Here is a 19,908-nt window from a genome sequence, read left to right as displayed (position 1 = left end):
GGAAATGCGGGTAGTGGGGTGATTTAACTCTTCGTAATGATTTCGGAACAGTAGCCTGCTAGCAGAGGTTTTCCCACTCTCGAGTGGCTGAACGACACGTGCTTAAGAGTCCACTTTAAACAGTAGCGCTCTCTCCCCCTCCCCCTCCGCCGGCCGAAGTGGCCGTGCGGTTAAAGGCGCTGCAGTCTGGAACCGCAAGACCGCTACGGTTGCAGGTTCGAATCCTGCCTCGGGCATGGATGTTTGTGGTGTCCTTAGGTTAGTTAGGTTTAACTAGTTCTAAGTTCTAGGGGACTAATGACCTCAGCAGTTGAGTCCCATAGTGCTCAGAGCCATTTGAACCTCCCCCTCCCCCTCCCGATTGGAAAGCAGGTACTGTATGTTATGGACAATCAAGTTGCCGAACTGACTTGCAGTTAAAAAGAGACTTACACCAGGCCATTGAGCCACACGAAATAACAACAACAACAACAACTATAAATATAATAATAATAATAATAATAATAATGTAAAGGAAATCTAAAGTAAAATTTATGGTGGAAATCTCAGCACCCTTCGATATTCAAACAGGTATGAGACACGGATGTGAACGCACTCCTATTCTGTTCGTCGTCCTAAACAAGGTTATCGAACAATGGGAGAAAGAACCAGACAAACGTGGATTTTGGAAGTCATTCCTACTGGACTTTACCAAAAACAGCCTCTTAATACCATACCTCGCGTTTGCGGAGGTCGTCATCAGAAATAACTTTTGCCCTGTGTATTAGCCGAGAAGATTTTGTTCAGACGTGCCGCCGCGAAAGACTGAGGATACAAGATGTTTATTGTCATATGAGACAACATTTTATGTATTAGGAATGGTTAATCAGGATAACGTTCGGATTTGGGGCTCGGAACATCCGCCGCTCTCATTTAACATGTGATAGCCCTAAACTGAACGTCTGGTGTGGGCTAATACACGAAAGCACTGTTGGACCGTTCTTCTTTGCAGAAAATATGGGAATGGGTCAGCGTCTGGGCATAGTGGAGCAGTGGGTATAGCCTCAGATACAAGACTTGCAATCCATGACATTTCATTTCAAGAAGATAGAACACCGCCCCATTAGTTAACGGCTGTTCGCAAGTTGCTGGATACAAAATTTGCCAATCGCTGGACAGAACCGGAGGACCCACTGCCCGGCCGCCACGTTCCTCCAACATTACCCCGCTGGATTTCTTCTTATGAGACTGTGTGAAGGACCACATGTATGTGATAAAAAGTGGAGATATTCACGCGTTGAGGCGTCGTATCACTGATACGAATGGAACAGTGACAGAAGATGTTACGACGAACATGGCAAGTAACTGAACACAGATTCGATATTCTTCGTTGTACAGATGGCTTAAGCGTGAAGGTATATTGATGATTATTTTAAAAAATTCTAAAGAGATGTCTAACATATGTTTTTTTCCATGAAATGAACACCCTTAGCTGCTTACAGGCGTTGACATACGTCAACGGGGACAGATGAAAATGTGTGCCCCGACCGGGACTCGAACCCGGGATCTCCTGCTTACATGGCAGACGCTCTATCCATCTGAGCCACCGACGACACAGAGGATAGTGCGACTGCAGGGATTTGCTCTGGCACGCCTCCCGCGAAACCCACATTCTCAACGTATTGTCCCGCACTACATTCGTAGTGCCCCTGCCCATTATACTCCTTACTCGCGGCGCGTTGCCTATTCCCGTAAGAGTTCGGGCACTGTTTGATACCATCCTATAATCAACCTCCGTCCTGAGACAACAGATGGAGCACTGAAGAACACTGCATTCATGGCGTGTTTCTGAACGTTTGACTTGCACAACCCGTTCTCGCTGCTGCCGACGCCTGTGCGTCAACCGCGACCGTGAGGGCTTTCCCAACAACACAGCATTACTCGCACCTCACCTCCACTTTGCGATCGAAGGCCAGCTGCAGTCTGGTCGTCTCTTTTTTTGCCGGCTGCATGTGGATTTGTTTCATTATCAAGCTCGACGCACGCGCTATTTACATTCGAATAGTTCGACCCCCGCGAATAGCAATCTCACGGCAGGATAACAAAGTCCTGTCGGTTGCCAACGCTGATTGGAGGAACTGGCGTTACGGCGCGGTCTTAAATGCGTATTGGGCGTCTCTGTAGACTCTGCACTTGGATGTGGAAAGGTGAATAAGATGAACCTCGACGGTGGGCGTTTACAATTGTCTTCTCGAGCACAAGGCACAGGATTACAGTGTTTCAACATACAGAATGGCGCTTGTCATTTCTAGTAACTCTTGACAAGCGAATAACAAGGACTCCACGTATTAAGGCACAAATTCATTTCAGTCTGTACCCACGCCTGTTACGTCTTGACAACGTACTGGAAAACGTATGTAGTTTATTTCTTTAAGTTATGGCCAACTAGAGACCAAGTGCCAATTTCTTGTTATTTGCTTGTTTCCGTTCCTCCACGGTCACCCCCCCCCCCCCCCCCCCACCTTCCTCACACGAATTCACACCTGTTGTCTTACTGCTTCTATTTTGGAATACTTCTTGTTCACGTCACTTTCTTTTTGCAGTGACAAAAGGGTCTTATTTTATACAAGATGGCTTGAGAACACCGCTTTCTTTTTTGAAAGATCAGTGAGAAGGAAATCAACCAGGTACACAGTTCCTTAAATGAATGATTTTTCTTAACTACTGTAGGATCTACAGTCTGTTAAGTAAGGTCATTGTCTGGTTAATAAGTAGAAAAATGTATCTGACAACAAAGCAAAACATACATACACTCCTGGAAATGGAAAAAAGAACACATTGACACCGGTGTGTCAGACCCACCATACTTGCTCCGGACACTGCGAGAGGGCTGTACAAGCAATGATCACACGCACGGCACAGCGGACACAAAAGGAACCGCGGTGTTGGCCGTCGAATGGCGCTAGCTGCGCAGCATTTGTGCACCGCCGCCGTCAGTGTCAGCCAGTTTGCCGTGGCATACGGAGCTCCATCGCAGTCTTTAACACTGGTAGCATGCCGCGACAGCGTGGACGTGAACCGTATGTGCAGTTGACGGACTTTGAGCGAGGGCGTATAGTGGGCATGCGGGAGGCCGGGTGGACGTACCGCCGAATTGCTCAACACGTGGGGGCGTGAGGTCTCCCCAGTACATCGATGTTGTCGCCAGTGGTCGGCGGAAGGTGCACGTGCCCGTCGACCTGGGACCGGACCGCAGCGACTCACGGATGCATGCCAAGACCGTAGGATCCTACGCAGTGCCGTAGGGGACCGCACCGCCACTTTCCAGCAAATTAGGGACACTGTTGCTCCTGGGGTATCGGCGAGGACCATTCGCAACCGTCTCCATGAAGCTGGGCTACGGTCCCGCACACCGTTAGGCCGTCTTCCGCTCACGCCCCAACATCGTGCAGCCCGCCTCCAGTGGTGTCGCGACAGGCGTGAATGGAGGGACGAATGGAGACGTGTCGTCTTCAGCGATGAGAGTCGCTTCTGCCTTGGTGCCAATGATGGTCGTATGCGTGTTTGGCGCCGTGCAGGTGAGCGCCACAATCAGGACTGCATACGACCGAGGCACACAGGGCCAACACCCGGCATCGTGGTGTGGGGAGCGATCTCCTACACTGGCCGTACACCACTGGTGAGCGTCGAGGGGACACTGAATAGTGCACGGTACATCCAAACCGTCATCGAACCCATCGTTCTACCATTCCTAGACCGGCAAGGGAAGTTGCTGTTCCAACAGGACAATGCACGTCCGCATGTATCCCGTGCCACCCAACGTGCTCTAGAAGGTGTAAGTCAACTACCCTGGCCAGCAAGATCTCCGGATCTGTCCCCCATTGAGCATGTTTGGGACTGGATGAAGCGTCGTCTCACGCGGTCTGCACGTCCAGCACGAACGCTGGTCCAACTGAGACGCCAGGTGGAAATGGCATGGCAAGCCGTTCCACAGGACTACATCCAGCATCTCTACGATCGTCTCCATGGGAGAATAGCAGCCTGCATTGCTGCGAAAGGTGGATATACACTGTACTAGTGCCGACATTGTGCATGCTCTGTTGCCTGTGTCTATGTGCCTGTGGTTCTGTCAGTGTGATCATGTGATGTATCTGACCCCAGGAATGTGTCAATAAAGTTTCCCCTTCCTGGGACAACGAATTCACGGTGTTCTTATTTCAATTTCCAGGAGTGTACATCATATGCGAACGAAGGAAAAATGCAGTTAGAATTAATAAGACGTCCAGTCACCCGCAGAAAGTTGTATGAGAAATCAGAGCTACGATGTGACGAGGGGCCTAGACCCGGAACTAATTAATTAAAAAACAGTGTGCTTTGTTACAATTACCTTCCTTTATGAACTTCATGATATGTTTTCGTTAGCATATGGTCATGCGTACTGAATGTCGAAAAAATGTCAGTCTTAATTTCCTTAGTGTATTTTTAGAGCTCCGTACCTCAATAGGTCAGAACGGAACCTTTACAGAATCATTTTGTCGTCCGACTGAGTCACACTATTAAGAGTCCTTTTTCTCATGAAAGATAGGGATATCAAGTGGGAAATTTATGTCAGGTGCTAAGGTCTACAGTCCCTTGACGGTATAAAATATTTAAGTTTTTGAGTTAATGTAATCAAAAGATGCGACCATTTAAGCCACATATTTTAATACTGACTGGAACTTTCTCATCAAAACTAAAAGATGAATTATTTATACACGTGTCGGGTCTAGTAGTCTACCGGGAGAGGTCGCATGTTCGAATCTCAATTGGACCACGGATATTTCCGTCTTCCGTTTTAACCTAGCCTTCACCTCTCAATGTGCAGAGTCGCCTGAAACAACACGCGGTTCGAGTACACGTCAAACTGTAGGTCCCCTTTGCCCAGTTGGATAACTGGGATAGGTTAGGGACACTGAAGTCGCCGAAGTGGCGTTCAATAGAAAGACCTGCACTAGGCCACTGAGCCCCACAGAATTATTATTGTTGTTGCTGCTGCTGCTGCTGTCTAAATACAGAATTTTCTGCGGAACTCTCAAAGTGCGACTCTTAGTCGCACTTGTCCGGTATTTTTATGTTTTCGTGTATTTCAGCATTACTTATTAATTTTCAAGTTTCGTGTGGAAGGTTCAATGGATCATCGTTGCTTCGAGGAACAGTCTGTTGTCAGTTACTCATATGTACGTAAATATTTTCTAGACCAACAGATCATCATCATCATCATCATCATCATCATCATCAGAGAGAGAGAGGGAGAGAGGGAGAGAGAGAGAGAGAGAGAGAGAGAGAGAGAGATCGCTGAATTTTTGTTTTTGAGAAGCAGATTTAGCGATTCCCGATAGATTGTAACCTAACTTTACATTTGGAGCTCTGGCTTACTTAGATAACAACAATGAAATCTGTACATTCGAGAAATTCCTCATGTCCTGGCAAAACTTCAAGTACTCAAAGTCTTTAATGAGATTTTCACTCTGCAGCGGAGTGTGCGCTGATATGAAACTTCCTGACAGATTAAAACTGTGTGCCGGACCGAGACTCGAACTCGGGACCTTTGCCTTTCGCGAGGAAGTGCTCTACCAACTGAGCTACCCAAGCACGACTCACGCCCCGTCCTCACAGCTTTACTTCTGCCAGTACTTCGTCTCCTACCTTCCAAACTTTACAGAAGCTCTCCTGCGAACCTTGCAGAAGTAGCACTCCTGAAAGAAAGGATATTGCGGAGACATGGCTTAGCTCAGTTGGTAGAGCGCTTGCCCGCGAAAGGCAAATTTCCCGAGTTCGAGTCTCGGTCCGGCACACAATTTTAATCTGCCAGGAAGTTTCACTCAAAGTCTTATCAATTATGCGTCTAGAAGCGCTTTTGGATGAATAGTTCTACAGGTTGCAAATGAACAGTTGTGGCATTACGTTTAAGTGAAGGACGAGATAAGGCCGGTCGGGTGAGGGCAGCACGAGTTACGATTGGCAACTGCCGCAGGGCGACCCCTCCCCTCCCACACACACTGTGCGCCGACGTTGCAAAACAAGACGTCGCGCAACCCGCGTTACGAGACTTCGCGGTCAGCAGCTTCGTGAGCAGCCTGCTAGACTGCCACACAGCTAGACCGATACGTCACCGACCAACGCGGTCCTGTCGATTGGCCAGCGCACCGTTATTCAATCAATGAAAAAAAAAATCGCACTAATCATCAATAGGAACACACACACACACACACACACACACACATACACACACACGAAATATCCCACCCACTGAAGATGAAATTATTAATATAATTCACAACGGAAGAAAATAGATGTAAATTAAGAACTCTAATTTACACTGAGGTACTTAAACACCCTGAGCTCAGACTGAATAATATTAACTTCTGAACCTGACAAAAATCAGGTCTATTGACACACAGTCAACATTGGTTTAGAAAGCATCGTTCTTGTGAAACACAACTAGCTCTTTATTCCCATGAAGCGTTAAGTGCTATTGACGAGGGATTTCAAATCGATTCCGTAATTCTGGATTTCCGGAAGGCTTTTGACACTGTACCACACAAGCGGCTTGCAGTGAAATTGCGTGCTTAAGGAAGATCGTCTCAGTTACGTGACTGGAATTGAGATTTCTTGTCAGAGAGGTCACAGATCGTAGTGATTGACGGAAAGTCATCGAGTAAAACAGAAGTCATTTCTGGCGTTCCCCAAGGTAGTGTTATAGGCCCTTTGCTGTTCCTTATCTATATAAACGATTTGCGAGACAATCTGAGCAGCCGTCTTAGGCTGTTTGAAGATGACGCTGTCGTTTATCGACTAATTAAGTCATCAGAAGATCAAAACAAATTGCAAAATGATTTAGAAAGAAAATATCTAAATGGTGCGAGAATTGGCAGTTGACCCTAAATAACGAAAAGTGTGAGGTCATCCACATGGGTGCTAAAAGAAATTCGTTTAACTTCGGCTACACGATAAATCAGTCAAATCTAAAGGCCGTAAATTCCACTAAATACTTTGGAATTACAATTACGAACAACTTAAATTGGGAGGTTCAAATGGTTCAAATGGCTCTGAGCACTATGGGACTTTACATCTGAGGTCATCAGTCCCCTAGAACTTAGAACTACTTAAACCTAACTAACCTAAGGACATCACACACAACCATGCCCGAGGCAGGATTCGAACCTGCGACCGTAGGGGTCGCGCGATTCCAGACTGAAGCGCCTAGAACCGCTCGGCCACACCGGCCGGCTAAATTGGGAGGAACACATAAAAAATGTTGTGGGGAAGGCTAACGAAAGACTGCGTTTTACTGTCAGGACACTTAGAAAATGTAACATAGCTACTAAGGAGACTGCCTACACTACGCTTGTTCGTGCTCTTTTAGAATATTGCTGCTCGGTGTTGGATCCTTGCCAGATAGGACTGACGGAGTACACAAAAAAAGTTCAAAGAAAGGCAGCACGTTTAGTATTATCGCGAAATATAGGAGAGAGTGTCACTGAAATGATACAGGACTTGGGCTGGACATCATTAAAAGAAAGGCGTTTTTCGTTGCGACGGAATCTTCTCACGAAACTCCAACTTTCTCCTCCGAATGCAAAAATATTTTGTTGACACCGACCTACATAGGGAGGAACGGTCACAAAGATAAAATAAGGGAAATCACAGCTCGTACGGAACGATGTAGGTGTTCATTCTTTCCGCGCGCTATGCGGGATTGGAATAATAGAGAATTGTGAAGGTTGTTCGATGAACCCTCTGCCAGGCACTTACATGTGATTTGCAGAGTATCCATGTAGATGGACATGTAGGTCAGGTTACGGACACGCGTGGTTTTATGTTATTTATAACAAATTTTTCTATCCGTAATCGCACTACAATATAACAGTAACTAGACAACCAGTTTAGGTTAACCATCTCTATCTTTACAACGCTTTCACCGTAACTGATACATCAGCCGTTAGACAGTGTTTACTACCACAAAGTCAGAGTAACTTCCCAAATTATCATAAATCTGGTCAGTGCATGTCAGTCGGCTAGTAGAACCAAAGGGAGACACAATAAGCTTCAATATCCCCACAAACGTGATCTGGTCAGATTGAGGAAATTCTGACAAGTTACAGTGACGTTTTTGTGGTGGTAAACACTGATCTCTCAGGTATAAATTACAGTGAAAGTGATGTAAAGTTCGTGTAACTACTATTGTATTGTATTGTGATCAAGACTATTAAAGTAGCAATAAGTAATATATACTATTTTCAGAAGTTCAGGTCCTTACCTAGGCCCACGTTAAACATACACCTATAGATAACAAATAAAAACTTCCATTACAATATAGTTACTGTAATTTTCACATGATAATTTTTTCCCATTCAAAATTATCTCCTATATTTAATGTAGAACTATCTTATAAAGGGAAGGGTCTCAGGTACAGCCAACCGATACGGCTCATATTTGACAGATCGCTTGTGTACAACCTAAAACGAAAGATTGATATATTTAGGCTCAACACTCCCCTGTTTTTGAGGTAACCACCCCCAGAGTTAATGAAGCGTTATGGACTCAAAACTGATAAAATCTTAAAACTAATTGAAAACAGAGCATTTTTGTCATATACGAGAAGCTAATTTCCAAAAATAACATACCCAAAAAATTGAAAAATGAGAACAGGTGGCAGCAGCACTTAGAACTATTACCTTCTTATGCCAAAACGTACCATATCCGTCATATACTTGTCCCTAAGACTTGCTGTTCATGATGATGAGTGCCGGATCCAGTCTTATTTCACTTCCAAGACGTACCAGATCCTGGCAGCCAATCGTTGCTCTTCTTGGTAAGGACGTCACACAAGACAGCCAACATTTATTTACATGACACTGAATGTTTTACGGATATGTCTCGTGTTTTTGTGTTCATTGTCAGTTTTTAATTGAATTATGACGTATGATATATCAGATGAATACTTTGAATCATCAACAGAAACTCCAGAACAACAGTTACCAAACTTAACACAATTTTCTGCCGAAAGGTATCAAATCCATTTTTATTTATGCAATAACAATTAAACAGATAAACATTTAACATAAATATTTGGCGTAATGTGTCTCATCTGTCTGAGTATAGTAACAAAGGTACAAAACGTATTCTGATGCTATTGTACTTGTAAAATGATTTTGTTGCTCCTGTTAAATTAGATATTATTAGGGATTTTTACCTTTTGGAAGTGAGCTTCTTATATGGAGTCCACAAACACATATTTTCCTAGAAGGTGAGGAAAGAAACTATTGAAACTACCGCTTATCTACCCATGATATATACGCTGTTCAACTAAAGCGGCGCTGTCGTAACGATCAAGGCATCTCGCTGGACAACAGATAACCTATATTCGATTCCCTGATGTATTCACTACGTTTTCTTCATTTGTATTTTTGTCGCATCGTAGTTGGTTGTAATACGGGGGTTAATTAAATTAGTAAATCAATTAGGAATAATAAAGCAGACAAATTTCGAAACGACTCTCATTTATAAAAGATTAAAATTTGAAGCCTCGTTGTATGAAAACAATTCCGAGTAAGATTAGTGCGATGAGGAGCATTTTAACCTTCTGGAAAACCAGCGAGAATTGCGCAACCGCATGGATGCATAACGATTCACAAAATTATTCACGATCCGCTTTCGGCACAGGCGTACGTGTGGTATGCATCAAAATTAATTCTCGAAATAAAACTATATTTCAATGTAAACGAAGTTTTTTCCGCTGAATCATCTAAAGAAATGATGTAATTGCATGAAGGTGGCATTTATTTGATGTTCTTAGCGCCGCGAGTATATTTGCTTCGCATGTTATAAAAGTATCATCCACGTAGTTGCTCGAAAGAACAGCAGGCCACCTAGAATGAGAGAAAGAGCCTCTCCTAAAGAGACCACAATTAGCTTTTTAATTCCTTACTAATGTAAATCGTTTGAGAAATTTGTCTACCTCGTTGTTATTCCCGATTGGTTTACTTAGCTTATTAATTCTCCCACTACTAGCAATTTCAAAACGCAAAAAATACAAGTAAGAAAACTGCACAATTAATGTGGGAATCTAACACGGTTCTCCGCTCCCCAGTCAGATGCCTTGGTCGCTTCGCCAACGCTGCTTATGACGAATGGCGCTTACTTTACAGTACATAAGCGGCAGTCTTAATACTTTCTTTCCTCGATTCCTCGGAAAACACTGAGTGGTTATAATTAAATTTTAGGCACCCAGTATGTGTGTGGATGCCACATATGATGAAAAATGCTGAATTTTCGATTAACTATCGATACTGTCAATTTTAAGTGTATTGCGCATCATGAACTGTGGGGGGTTGGTCACACACACACACACACACACACACACACACACACACACACACACACACACACCAAAAATGTTTTGCATCACCTCTGTTCCGAGAGTTGCGGAACCTGTACAGAAAACTGGAATAGAGATTAACTTAAACTTTATTTCCGCCTTTTTTATTGCTCATGATACCACACATTGCATGTTGTACCACCATACAGCGAGACCTATAGAGGTGGTGATCCAGCCTGCTGTACACACTGGTACCTCTAATAACCAGTAGCACGTCGTCTTGCATTGATGCATGCCTATATTCGTCCTGGAATACTATCTACAAGTTTATCAATGCACTGTTATTCCATTTAGTCCCACTCCACAACGGCGATTCGGCGTAGATCCCTCAGAGTGGTTGGTGGGTCACGTCGTCTATGAACAGCCCTTTTCAACCTTTCCCAGGCATGGTCAATATGGTTAATGTCTGGAGAACATGTTGGCCACTCTAGTCGGGCAGTGCCGTTATACTGAAGGAAGTCATTCACAAGATGTGCACGATGGGGGTGCGAATTGTCGTCCATGAAGACGAATGCCTCGGCAATATGCTGCCGATATGGTTGCACTATCGGTCGGAGGATGGCATCCACGTATCGTACAGTCGTTACGGCGCCTTCCATGACCACGAGCGGCGTACGCCGGCCTCATTCGCTGGACAGTGTGTTTAAGGCGTTCAACCTGACCGGGTTGCCTCCAAACACATCTCCAACGATTGTCTGGTTGAAGGCATACGCGACACTAATCGGTGAATAGAAGGTGATGCCAGTTCTGAGCGGTCCATTCGGCATGTTGTTGGGCCCATTCTGTACCGCGCTTCATGGTGTCGTGGTTGCAAAGATGGACCTCGGCATAGACGTCGGCAGTGAAGTTCCGCAACATGCAGCCTATTTCACACAGTGAGCCGTAACACGACGTCCTGTAGCTGCACGAAAAGCATTATTCAACATGGTGGCGTTGCTGTCAGGGTTCCTCTGAGCCATAATCCGTAGGTAGCGGTCATCCACTGCATGCCTGAGCGATGGATGTCGTCGACAGTTCCTGCCTCTCTGTATCTTCTCCATGTCCGAATAACATCACTTTGGTTCACTCCGAGACGCCCGGACACATCCCCTGTTGAGAGCCCTTCCTGGCACAAAGCAACAATGCGGACGCGATCGAACCGCGGTATTGATCGTCTAGGCATAGTTAAACTACAGACAACTCGAGCCGTGATCCTCCTTCCTGGTGGAATGACTGGAACTGATCGGCTGTCAGATCCCTACCGTTTAATAGGCGCTACTCATGCATGGCTGTTTACATCTTTGGGCAGGTTTAGTGACGTCTATGCACCGTCAAAGGGACTGTGTCTGTGATACAATATCCACAGTCAACGTCTATCTTCAGGAGTTCTGGGAACCGGGGTGATGCGAAACCTTTTCTGATGTGTGCATATATTTTCTTATAATCTTTCGCTTCGGGCAGTATACGAGCGAGTTGACACAGTATGAGCAGGATCGGTTGGCCGTGTCTGAGACCTTCCCCTTAATAGCTCAAACTCTTTGCGCTCCACACTACTTGCTTACTGCGAAGCGCTTTTATGAAGTGTCAAGCGAACCTATGAGTGCTGTGATCATATCAACACACTGATGAGCACAGGCGGATGCGGGTAATTTAGAAAGTGAGCTTACATGTAGACGAAGGGTCCGAGCTCCTCCAGGATGGGCTTGTCGCCGTTGTTGAGGAAGGCGTCCGCGTTCGTCACGTTGTAGATGTACACGTGCATCACTGGGTCCACGGGCGGCTCGCGCCACCAGTCGAACGTCATCGACCCATTGCGCAGCACGATCTCCTGCAATGGAAAACAATGATACAGGCGCTATAATCATTGTTAAAGACAGTAGTGGGTCTAGGAGAAAGTTTATCTGGAAAAGATAAAGACAGGAAGGAAGGAAGGAAAGAAAGAAAGAAAGAAAGGAAGGAAGGGGCACAGACAGAAAAAAAAATCCATTTATTGACATTTAGCCATCACCATACAGCCACCTAACACATTGCCTCTCTTTCTCAATAGTTGCGCTTCGTTAGTAACTGAGAATCATACCTGCTAGATATACGCCAGCTGGACGTTTTGAAATGTGACACTTATCTGCATCACCACTCATACACTGGAAGCTTAACATATTCTCATCGTCACTTCTCTATCATTAATCTTTACCCCTGATTAATAGCCTATTCGGGTGACATTCTTTTGGCTCACTGGACCAGATCGTTCATTGTCGCAGATCTTACCTTCACAGGGAAATCACAAAGCCCTTAGATCCAGTTTCCGAGCGGTTTTTACGATGATTACAATCCAGAAACTAATTAAATGTTACATGAGTCAAGCATTGTTATTAAATAATAGAGTAGCTATTTAACATGTTTACTCCAGTAAAAAGAACAATGGGGGCACAGGTATACAGGTTGATTCGGCTGACCGTACCGCTGTCGTTTTGTGCAACCCGTAATTTAGCGTATTACATATTAGCAGAGAAGGTCAATTCTGTAGTGCTGAGACTACCGCTGAAATCGTTACCGCACATATCCACTGCGTATGGTCCTGTTGTGTAGTGTCATAACCATACTACAGAGCTGCCTGAAGCAGTGCAGACGCAGATGGCTATTCTCATACTTGCAGATGTGTTGGAATATATTAACTGTATGACATGTGAACGTTGCAAAAATGTGTGTTCCCACTTAGCATTGCAGTACGTCGTAACAAGTAAAAGCTGCAATAGGAAAAAGTATTACATTCTATGTAAGGTAATTTACGATTTTGCATGGTCCAAGTAACTTACCTGCTTCGCTTTTTGTAAGTAAATTTCATTCAATGTGCATTATTTTTGTTTAACCCATTATTTTACCTTATTTTGTCTTCACGAACGGTAAATCTTTGGAAGAAAATGACAATTACAAGTTTATTTAACATAAAGCGCATTCTTTGCTCTTCACGGTCGGCCGAAGTTCAAAATGGCTCTGAGCACTATGGGATTTAACATCTATGGTCATCAGTCCCCTAGAACCTGGAACTACTTAAACCTAACTAACCTAAGGACATCACACAACACCCAGTCATCACGAGACAGAGAAAATCCCTGACCCCGCCGGGAATCGAACCCGGGATCCCGGGCGCGGGAAGCGAGAACGCTACCGCACGACCACGAGCTGCGGACTCGGCCGAAGTTCCGCGACCTTGAGTGAGGATATTTGCGTAGAATTACATAATCACTTCTCGGAATATTACTTGCAGATTGGAGATTGGGTAAGAGGAATCCAGCAGGTAAAAGACAGATGCAGAAATTTTTCTTGTTACATAACCGCTTAAACAGTCACGTCGAAGCAGTAACTGCAACCAAATATGATTTTTAAAATAAGGAGTAGAGGCGAAGCAATTGATACCAGGTGGCAAAATCACTCTACCATGAAACAGTGTATGTTTGTTTAGCTAAAGTTTAGCTACTGCGTCAAATTTCAAATTACCTCGTATCGTTCCTGTATACACAACCGCCTTGGAACACATCATGTTTATTATTATGTACTGTACCAGAACTCGACATACCAAATGGACTGGCATTATGGCTAACGGATAACTCGCGCTGCCATAGCGGTATTACGAGTTCCTGAACAACATTGCTGACGCACTGTCCAGAAAGGCTTGGAAGGTGCCTTCTCTGACTCGACCCGCCCCCCTTATCCTTATCCCCCCCTCCCCCCTCCTGCAGTATGTCCTTGTGGTCCTGGTCTGCCCACTGTAGGAATCCTAGAAGCCAGGGAGATGTGCGCCGTCATGGGTCGACAGTCCATAACGAATATAACAATGCACCCTAGAACAGGGGAATACACTCTGCAGCAAGTGAGAGGAGGAGGAAAGTATGCAGACGAAGAGACCGAGGAACGGACGAAGATTTTATGGTCTGTCAACGCCCTCTGCAGTAGGCCTACTCAGAGTTGTGGCACAGCACCTACAGACTAGGGTGCCGTCCCATGTGGGTAATTTGATGCAAAAACTGCAACGTTGTTAATATCTAACAATTTAGTATGGTACAGATAGACATATTTCTGTGATTATCTGTCAATAATAGTAGAATTAATAGTGGTGAAGAGGGACATACACACACATAATAGTAATGAACACCAATTCCCCCCCACCCCCCCCACCCCCACCTCCCGCCACCGAAAAGATCCCGATTCTTTAATAAATCGAATTCCCAAGCATAAAAGAGCTTCAAATATCTGCTTACTTTACGAATGAGTTAAAGTTTTAAATAACTGCCTTTAATTCCCTAGAATCTTTATAGTTGAAGACATTTTAGTTTTTCACGTATCTCTATGGCTTTTCAAATGGCTCTGAACACTATGGGACTTAACATGTGTGGTCTTCAGTCCCCTAATACTTAGAACTACTTAAACCTAACTGACCTAAGGACATCACACACACCCATGACCGAGGCAGGATTCGAACCTGCGACCGTAGCGGTCACGCGGTTCCAGACTGAAGCGCCTAGAAACGCACGGCCACACCGTCCGGCCCATATCTCTATGTTTATGATGTCATACTTCTTGAATTGTGTGTTCTTATGACACATTTGCAGGTACACTCAGTGGTATGCGTAAATACTGTCTGCAAATGTGTTGCAAATAGAATCAGCAGGAACGAAGTAATAAATTAAAAGTCATCCCTTGTATTCGAGTTTTACTGCATGAACAGCGAAAACATGGTAATCGATAAACTTCCTTTCATTATTTTGTGGCGCGCGTCAGCGAGAAAAACTTTCGAAAAGGTTTGAAATTGTGTGTAAAGCCTTTTGCAAGTCGCTACGTGCTCTGATTCTGAAGTACTGGATGAATACACACTCTTTAATTTGGGCGCCGGGAGTTACGCTACCTCAATATATACTCGTATATGCTGATTCTATCTGTGCACATAAAAGGCAATGTCCTGACTGACGGATTCACTAACCGTCGTCCAGTCCAAACCGCTAAGTACAGAAGCTTGAATTTTGAAGAGGTCTTATACTGTAGTCTTCTTCTAATAAGTGATAGTTCGAAATTCGACCCCTAAGGAAGTAGAAAATGAAAGGTTTTTTGAAAATAAGTTACTATCAAGGCAATTTTGAAGCTGGAACTACGAACATTAGCATTCGGTTTCTCGGTCAAAAATAAAGTATGTGCTTCAGCGTTTTTGGAAATTCAACCACTAATGGTGTAAAATACTGGGTGAAAATGTTTTTGAAAATAAATGGGAGAAACTTTTTGAAAATAAATTATTAATAATTACTTAAAATAAATAATTTGTAAACTACATCAATAAAAATTGGTGTTTGACGTCTAAGTTAAAAATTTAAAAAAAAAAGAGTTTCAGTGTTTTCGGAAATTCAATCCCTGGTGGATAAAATAGGGACTGAAAGTTTTTATGCAACTATTTAATTACGAAATCATTTTCAAAATTATGACTTTGAAAATTTGTATTTGGCTTCAGGGTTAGAAATTTAAAAAATACGTATATTATTGTCTTTTGAAACTTCGTACCCAAATGGAGTGAAATCTAGGACGTAAGTTATGGTGAATATATTTCGTCATCGGTATATTAACACATTTTAAATCAAAATCTATTAAAATTGTTATTTCTAAGGAAGACTGTGTGTGTGTGTGTGTGTGTGTGTGTGTGTGCGTGAGGGGATGGTGTGCGCGTGCGCGTGTGGTAAAACCACAAGAACTCTAAACGCACGGTTAACAAAGACCTCTTATTCCAGCTCACACAATCGTCTTTCGGCCTGAAGTATATTAATTAGCACGAAAAATTTAGACGTTACAATTTTTTAGCAATATAAAAATTCGCTATAGATAAACATAACAATCTGTGCAGACCACACAATCCGCGCAAGCGAAGCAGCGGCGCTAAGGTAGTCTCTAATGCAGCACTTACTGTGTTAAACCTGTAACTTAAGATTAAATCCCTTAATAAGTAGATTATGACAACATTTTATATCTGTATATTCGGTCAGTGTTATGAGAAATACTGACAATCAAATTTCTGTTCCCCTGAAAGACCTTAGGCAGGCAATCTGCAAGTAGTATTGGGTGAACGTCTTCCCCCTTAAATAATATACAGATTCGTAATGGTATCTAAGATAATTTTGTCTCGGGTCTGTAGCGGATTTTATTTCAGTAAGTAATTTTTCACAGCTATAGTTTCTCTCCTTCATATAGTTAGTCACGACTAGTTTCAAGGCCGTAGCCCCATAATCAAACGCTCGTGCTGAAGTCACTCACAAGCTGTCACTGTACTGCTCGGCACACAGACGTGTCATATCGTGATACAACACTCTCAGAGGGTGCAATGTCGATTGTAAAATAAAAGGCTACCTGGTTTTAAGTAAGAGATTAGTTAAAGCCAAGAACTAGGGAGCCTACCAAAAACTGGATTTTAGTTTTGTCTGTTTACTGAAGGCGACGAAGAGAGAAGAACAAGATAACTTTCTTCCTAAGTTAGAGGTACACTATCAAAAGTATCAGGACACTCCTAAGTAATGCATATCACGAGAAGTCGACCCGCTAGTATAAAAAGGCCCAGGGAGTATAGTTTTGTGTTGTCAGTAAATAATCAGTAACAGCAGCATGGGTAGGTCAGCTAAGTTCATTGACTTCTAATGTGGAGTACTCGTTGGATTTTGCCTGAGTAACAGATTCATCATGGATATTTCAGTTTTCCTAAAGCCGCCCAAGTCGGCTGTTGGTGACGTGACTGAAGTGGGAACACGAAGGAAAACCACAGCTGATACAAGGCCAGGCAGACCTCAATTACCACCAGGCGCGGGTAGTCTAGCACTGAAGAGGGCGGTTCTAGAGTCAACGGAAGTAATCACTCGTGAATTCCAAAGTGCTACCAGGAGGCTATGCAGCGTTGGGAATTAAAAAGAATAGGGTGCGATTTTCGAGCAGCTCCTTGTAAGACAATTATTCCTGCAGTTAACTCTAACCGGCGCGTGAGGTGGTATAGAAGACGGCGCCATTGGACATTGGATGGATGGATGGATGGATGGAAACTAGTGACGGATCGTGCTATTCCAAGTGGCAGTCCGATGGAAGGGTCTGGGTATGGCGAAGGCCTTGAGAACGTTAGCTGCCACTAAGTGTAGTGCCAATAGCTAAGTACAGCAGAGGTGGTATTACGGTATGGGGTTGTTTTTCATGGTTAGGGTTTGGTCCCCTCTATATGCGCTTTAGGAAACGCTAAATGCGGAGGGATATGAACACATTTTATGGCATTGTGTAGTGTGTGCAGTAGAGCAACAGTTCGGAGATAATGACTGTATCAGCATGACAATGGAATCTGTCAAAGCAGCGTCTATGAGCCAATGGTTTGTGGACAACATTTCTGAAATGGACTGACCGTCTCAGATTCCCAGCCTGATCCGATTGGAGCACCTTTGGTGTGAGTTAGAAGTCGACTTCACCGCAAACCCTAGCGTGCAATGCCACTATCTTCTCTGGTTTTGGCTCTTGAGGAGGAATGGCTTACCATTGGTCCATCGACATTTAGACCTGAGTGAAAATGTTGCCAGCAGAGTTCAAATCGTTATTAAGGCGAGGGATGGACACACCTCACATTAATGTCTAGTAATCGGTGTCCGTATACGCTATCAGGTCGTATACTTCTCTACACTAATGAAAAAATTATTAAATATTATCACCAAGATGGAGACTTGGATTGTAGGTCCCTCGTAAGCCCACCTTCAGGAGCGGGAATACATCTCCAAGGTGAAATTAACAGTAAAAAGGTCACCTCAGCCTCTCAATCTGACATCCCACCGTTCTCCTATCAGTAACTGTTGCTGAGAACCCAGCTAGGTTTGTCACAAAATTTAGTGCCACTCCGATGACACTATTGGTTTTCTCCAGGATGGAGATTTTACATAGGACCCTGGAAGAACAGCCGCCCTCTCGCTATAGCTAGGCTTCGAAGAAACAACACGCGCTCCTGCGATCGGCATAGCCAGTGACCAAACCATATGCAGCAACAGATTAGGCGCCATGTTGGTAGAAATCGACCCGAGCGTTACAGTGGCAGAAGCTTCTTGTTAGATACTTTTGAATACATCGTGGGAGCAGACAGTGATCAATGTTATTTCTAAAACTTACTATTAAAATCAGTCTTGATCACAAAGCGTTTGCCTATCGATATTACAACAACCTCGTTGGAGAGTAGCCTGCTGCCACATCTTTGGAATGGCGTCTATACTTACCATTGCAACCAGTAGCTTCTAAATGGTTCTCCAACAGGCCCAGAGGGGGCAACCCATGTACTGTCGAAACGATTTTTATTTATCTCATATGTTTAATATTTTTAAATATTTTATCTGACGATAGCTGTTGAACCAGCCAAGTTCCATGTATTTTTATTTTTCATTCTTGTCATTGTTCTTTTAATTACGAAATTTTACGTTGTTATTTGACTTTTAACCCATTGGTTAGCGATGACATCATTCTGGCAAAAGTAGGCGGAGCCTCTAGGATGTAAGTAAGACGTGCACTGCTCTCTCTGGCAGTGATTTACCACCAGAAGGAAGCTCCTGCTCATACAGCATTTTGGTAATTCATTGCTTTATAACTTACTTTTATATAATTTTCTTTAATGTATGTAACCCTCTGATCAGACTTTGTATTTGACTTTTAGGTCTGAAGATGACCACAGGCGTGGTCGAAACCGGTTACCAGAATAAATAAATTTGTGATCAAGGCTGAATTTAATAGTAACTTCTTGTTAGAGCTGCAGCCAGCGACTCTCATAGGACGGGGCTACTCACTCACTCCTACAACCAGCAGCGCAGCAAGAGCGAGCGCATCGCAACGACCCAGAGACGCGCCCTCCTTCGCCACGTCACGTGGTGTGATCCCGTGGACACGTTGTCTCCGGAGCTGAATAAAGCTGCCCGTACAGCGGCAACAAGCCAGTGCCCCCTGAGTCTACATCAATGTATACACAGACTACCCTCTTCTTGGTAACCTATGCTGCGAGCTTGGGCACTCTGGTGTTTGACTGGACTTCTCGTAACAGCATGACAGATTTAGCCTTTATTCACGGCCTTTTAGTGATTCACAGACAGAAGTTTGTGCTCAGTGTCCAACTTTCAACCTGTACCGAACTTTTAAATAGCGTTTTTGTTCAAATAGAGAGAATGAAAGCACTGTTCCACACTTAGGAAAGGTTACCGTTTGAAGAAGCACTCCTTTCAATCGTACTGCCACCACATGAGTCTCGATAACTCGTTGGCTATTAAATTGTCAGTGAGTCACGAGATCCGGGTGATCCCGACTGCACGCAGACTAAGTTTTACCTGATGTTGGAGTGGTCATTTGCGCGCGGAAGATAAAACAAGTCAAATTGGCACTACAGCATTTTTGTTCCTATTCTCAGAGACTTAGGACTCACTCTGATTGTTAAGCGTGACAAGTAATAGGTATCGTTAAAATGCTTGATGAAATGCTTATGCCCATAGTGGGGCATCATCGAG

At 44.0% G+C, this 19,908-nt stretch overlaps 1 protein-coding gene and 1 non-coding gene across 3 annotated transcripts in view; both read right to left on the bottom strand.

Annotated features, from left to right (window-relative positions):
* The window catches only part of LOC124625800 (lysosome membrane protein 2), a 618,718-nt gene that overhangs the window by 66,510 nt on the left and 532,300 nt on the right, over positions 1-19,908 (bottom strand). For both annotated transcript variants that reach the window (XM_047149260.1, XM_047149259.1), the window contains exon 3: positions 12,046-12,206. In XM_047149260.1, the coding sequence (XP_047005216.1) occupies positions 12,046-12,206 (161 nt within the window). The remainder of the gene's footprint in view (positions 1-12,045; positions 12,207-19,908) is intronic.
* Trnat-ugu lies at positions 1,519-1,593 on the bottom strand. Its single transcript has one exon. It is a non-coding gene; the product is annotated as a tRNA-Thr (tRNA).

This window comes from Schistocerca americana, chromosome 8, assembly GCF_021461395.2.
Source record: "Schistocerca americana isolate TAMUIC-IGC-003095 chromosome 8, iqSchAmer2.1, whole genome shotgun sequence".
NCBI classification, from domain to species: domain Eukaryota; kingdom Metazoa; phylum Arthropoda; class Insecta; order Orthoptera; family Acrididae; genus Schistocerca; species Schistocerca americana.
This window is presented reverse-complemented; position numbering and strand designations above follow the sequence as displayed.